This window comes from Zerene cesonia, chromosome 10 (genome assembly GCF_012273895.1).
Source record: "Zerene cesonia ecotype Mississippi chromosome 10, Zerene_cesonia_1.1, whole genome shotgun sequence".
Lineage (NCBI taxonomy): Eukaryota > Metazoa > Arthropoda > Insecta > Lepidoptera > Pieridae > Zerene > Zerene cesonia.
This window is the reverse complement of record NC_052111.1, coordinates 9,083,560-9,085,380: the sequence shown is the minus strand read 5'-3', so window position 1 is coordinate 9,085,380 and position 1,821 is coordinate 9,083,560. Positions and strand designations below refer to the sequence as shown.

General features: G+C 45.9%; 1 protein-coding gene across 1 annotated transcript in view; it reads right to left on the bottom strand.

The window, feature by feature from the left end:
- Window positions 1-2: 2 nt before the first annotated feature.
- Window positions 3-1,821, bottom strand: part of LOC119829426 (bromodomain-containing protein 7) — a gene marked incomplete at its 3' end in the record, with an annotated part of 7,213 nt that continues 5,394 nt past the window's right edge. The window contains exons 10-13 of the mRNA XM_038351913.1: window positions 1,495-1,631; window positions 970-1,154; window positions 566-744; window positions 3-25 (exon numbers count right to left, since the gene is read on the bottom strand). Coding sequence (XP_038207841.1) covers window positions 3-25; window positions 566-744; window positions 970-1,154; window positions 1,495-1,631 — 524 coding nt within the window. The remainder of the gene's footprint in view (window positions 26-565; window positions 745-969; window positions 1,155-1,494; window positions 1,632-1,821) is intronic.

Genomic DNA, 1,821 nt, shown 5'->3' with positions numbered 1-1,821 from the left:
AAGTCGTCGACTGCCATCGGAGTATCTGTAAAAACACACGTAACTTAATACATAAACTTAAGTGTAATTATACTTAAGTTTCATCTTTTTTTATTACGGTATTCCAAGTAAGCTGGATTTTTACTCCTAATGGCTTTAACAAGAATTCTTATATAATCTACCACGTTTAATATCTTTTTGGGCCCCCCTTTGCCTATTATTCGTGCGTATAAATTTATGTAATGTTACTGAGCGGGGCAACGTGGTGTAACAGCATTGTTGTAGTTGGTTTGTGTGTGTATGGTGAGCCATGTGCAATACCGCGCGGAGTGTGCGTGCCGTACGTGGCGTGTGTGCAGTGCGGGGTGTGTGCAGTGCGGGGTGTGTGCAGTGCGGGGTGTGTGCAGTGCGGGGTGTGTGCAGTGCGGGGTGTGTGTGCAGTGCGGGGTGTGTGCAGTGCAGTGCGGGGTGTGTGTGCAGTGCGGGGTGTGTGTGCAGTGCAGTGCGGGGTGTGTGTGCAGTGCGGGGTGTGTGTGCAGTGCGGGGTGTGTGTGCAGTGCGGGGTGTGTGCAGTGCACACCCGTACCGAGGTGCGCGAGCGTGACGCCCATGGCGCGGCGCAGCGCGGCGGGCGGCGCCACGTGGCGCGGCGGCACGCGCTGCAGCATGGCGCGCAGGCAGCCGGCGGCGAGGCGCGCCAGCTCGCGCTCCGCCCCGCCGGCGCGCGCGCACAGCGACAGGTGCCAGGGCGGCGGCGCCGACAGCCTGCGATCGCACACATACACATGTTAAATGCCATATTGGAATGCGTCCCCTAGATTTTCCGTACTTACACGCATCTTTGATTGATCAAATAAATTAGTTTTTTTTTATAATTTACTATACACAAACAACAATAAAAGAAAATCGCATAAAATGTTATACGGGCAATATTTAATGCATTAAGCTATAATCTAAATTTATTTTATAAAAATCAGCCAACTCCCTCACCGCTCCTTCTGCTCCTTCTCCAGCTTGGTGAGCAGCTCGCCGGTGTGGCGCAGTGCGGAGGCGATGCCGTAGTCGTGCTGCGCGGCGGCCACCTCCTCCTCGATCTCGGTGAGGAACTCCGTGTCCACTCCCACCTCTGAGAGCGTGCGAAGTTCTTCTATGTCTATCTTCACCTTTGATAAATCCTGTGAGGAATAATCAGTTATTTATTTTCGACCCAAAGATCAAGGTCATCAGATCATATTTCATGAATATATTCATTATTGTAGTATAGCATTTGTTTATCTATTTTTTAGTATTTTCTTGTGAAGCGGAATTGACCTATCTTTCTATTTGAACTGCAATGTGCCCTTTTCTGTTTGCAGTAGCTGTAGGTTCAAGGTTGGTAAATGCAAATATTTTTCGGAAAGAACTGACATTTTGTTATGTTAGCAAATATTGTGGGAAATTACATTTAGTTCATTTTAATTTCTTTGCAAGCAATTAAAAAGTAATCAAACATTAGTTATTTATGAATATTCTCACATTCTCATCTTTAGGCACAGCTGGTTCGGGCTGTTGCTTCTTGTCCGGGAACATCGCCTCCATATCGTATATAAGCGCCCAAGGAGAGTCGGGCGCGAAGCGTAGTAGCTCCTCATTGCCTTGCCCTGTCTCTGATGCTGGAAGCATAATAATGATATAAAGTTTATTTTCATGTATATGTTTTATGACAGTCAGATTTAAGGTATACTTATATGTTAATTTTTTATAGGACAAGAGCGTTTGTGTGTTTTGTGAATTTAGTGTTTTTAATATTATGTTATGTAAAGGTGTAAAATGAAGGTATATTTTGAATGTATTGAATGTATG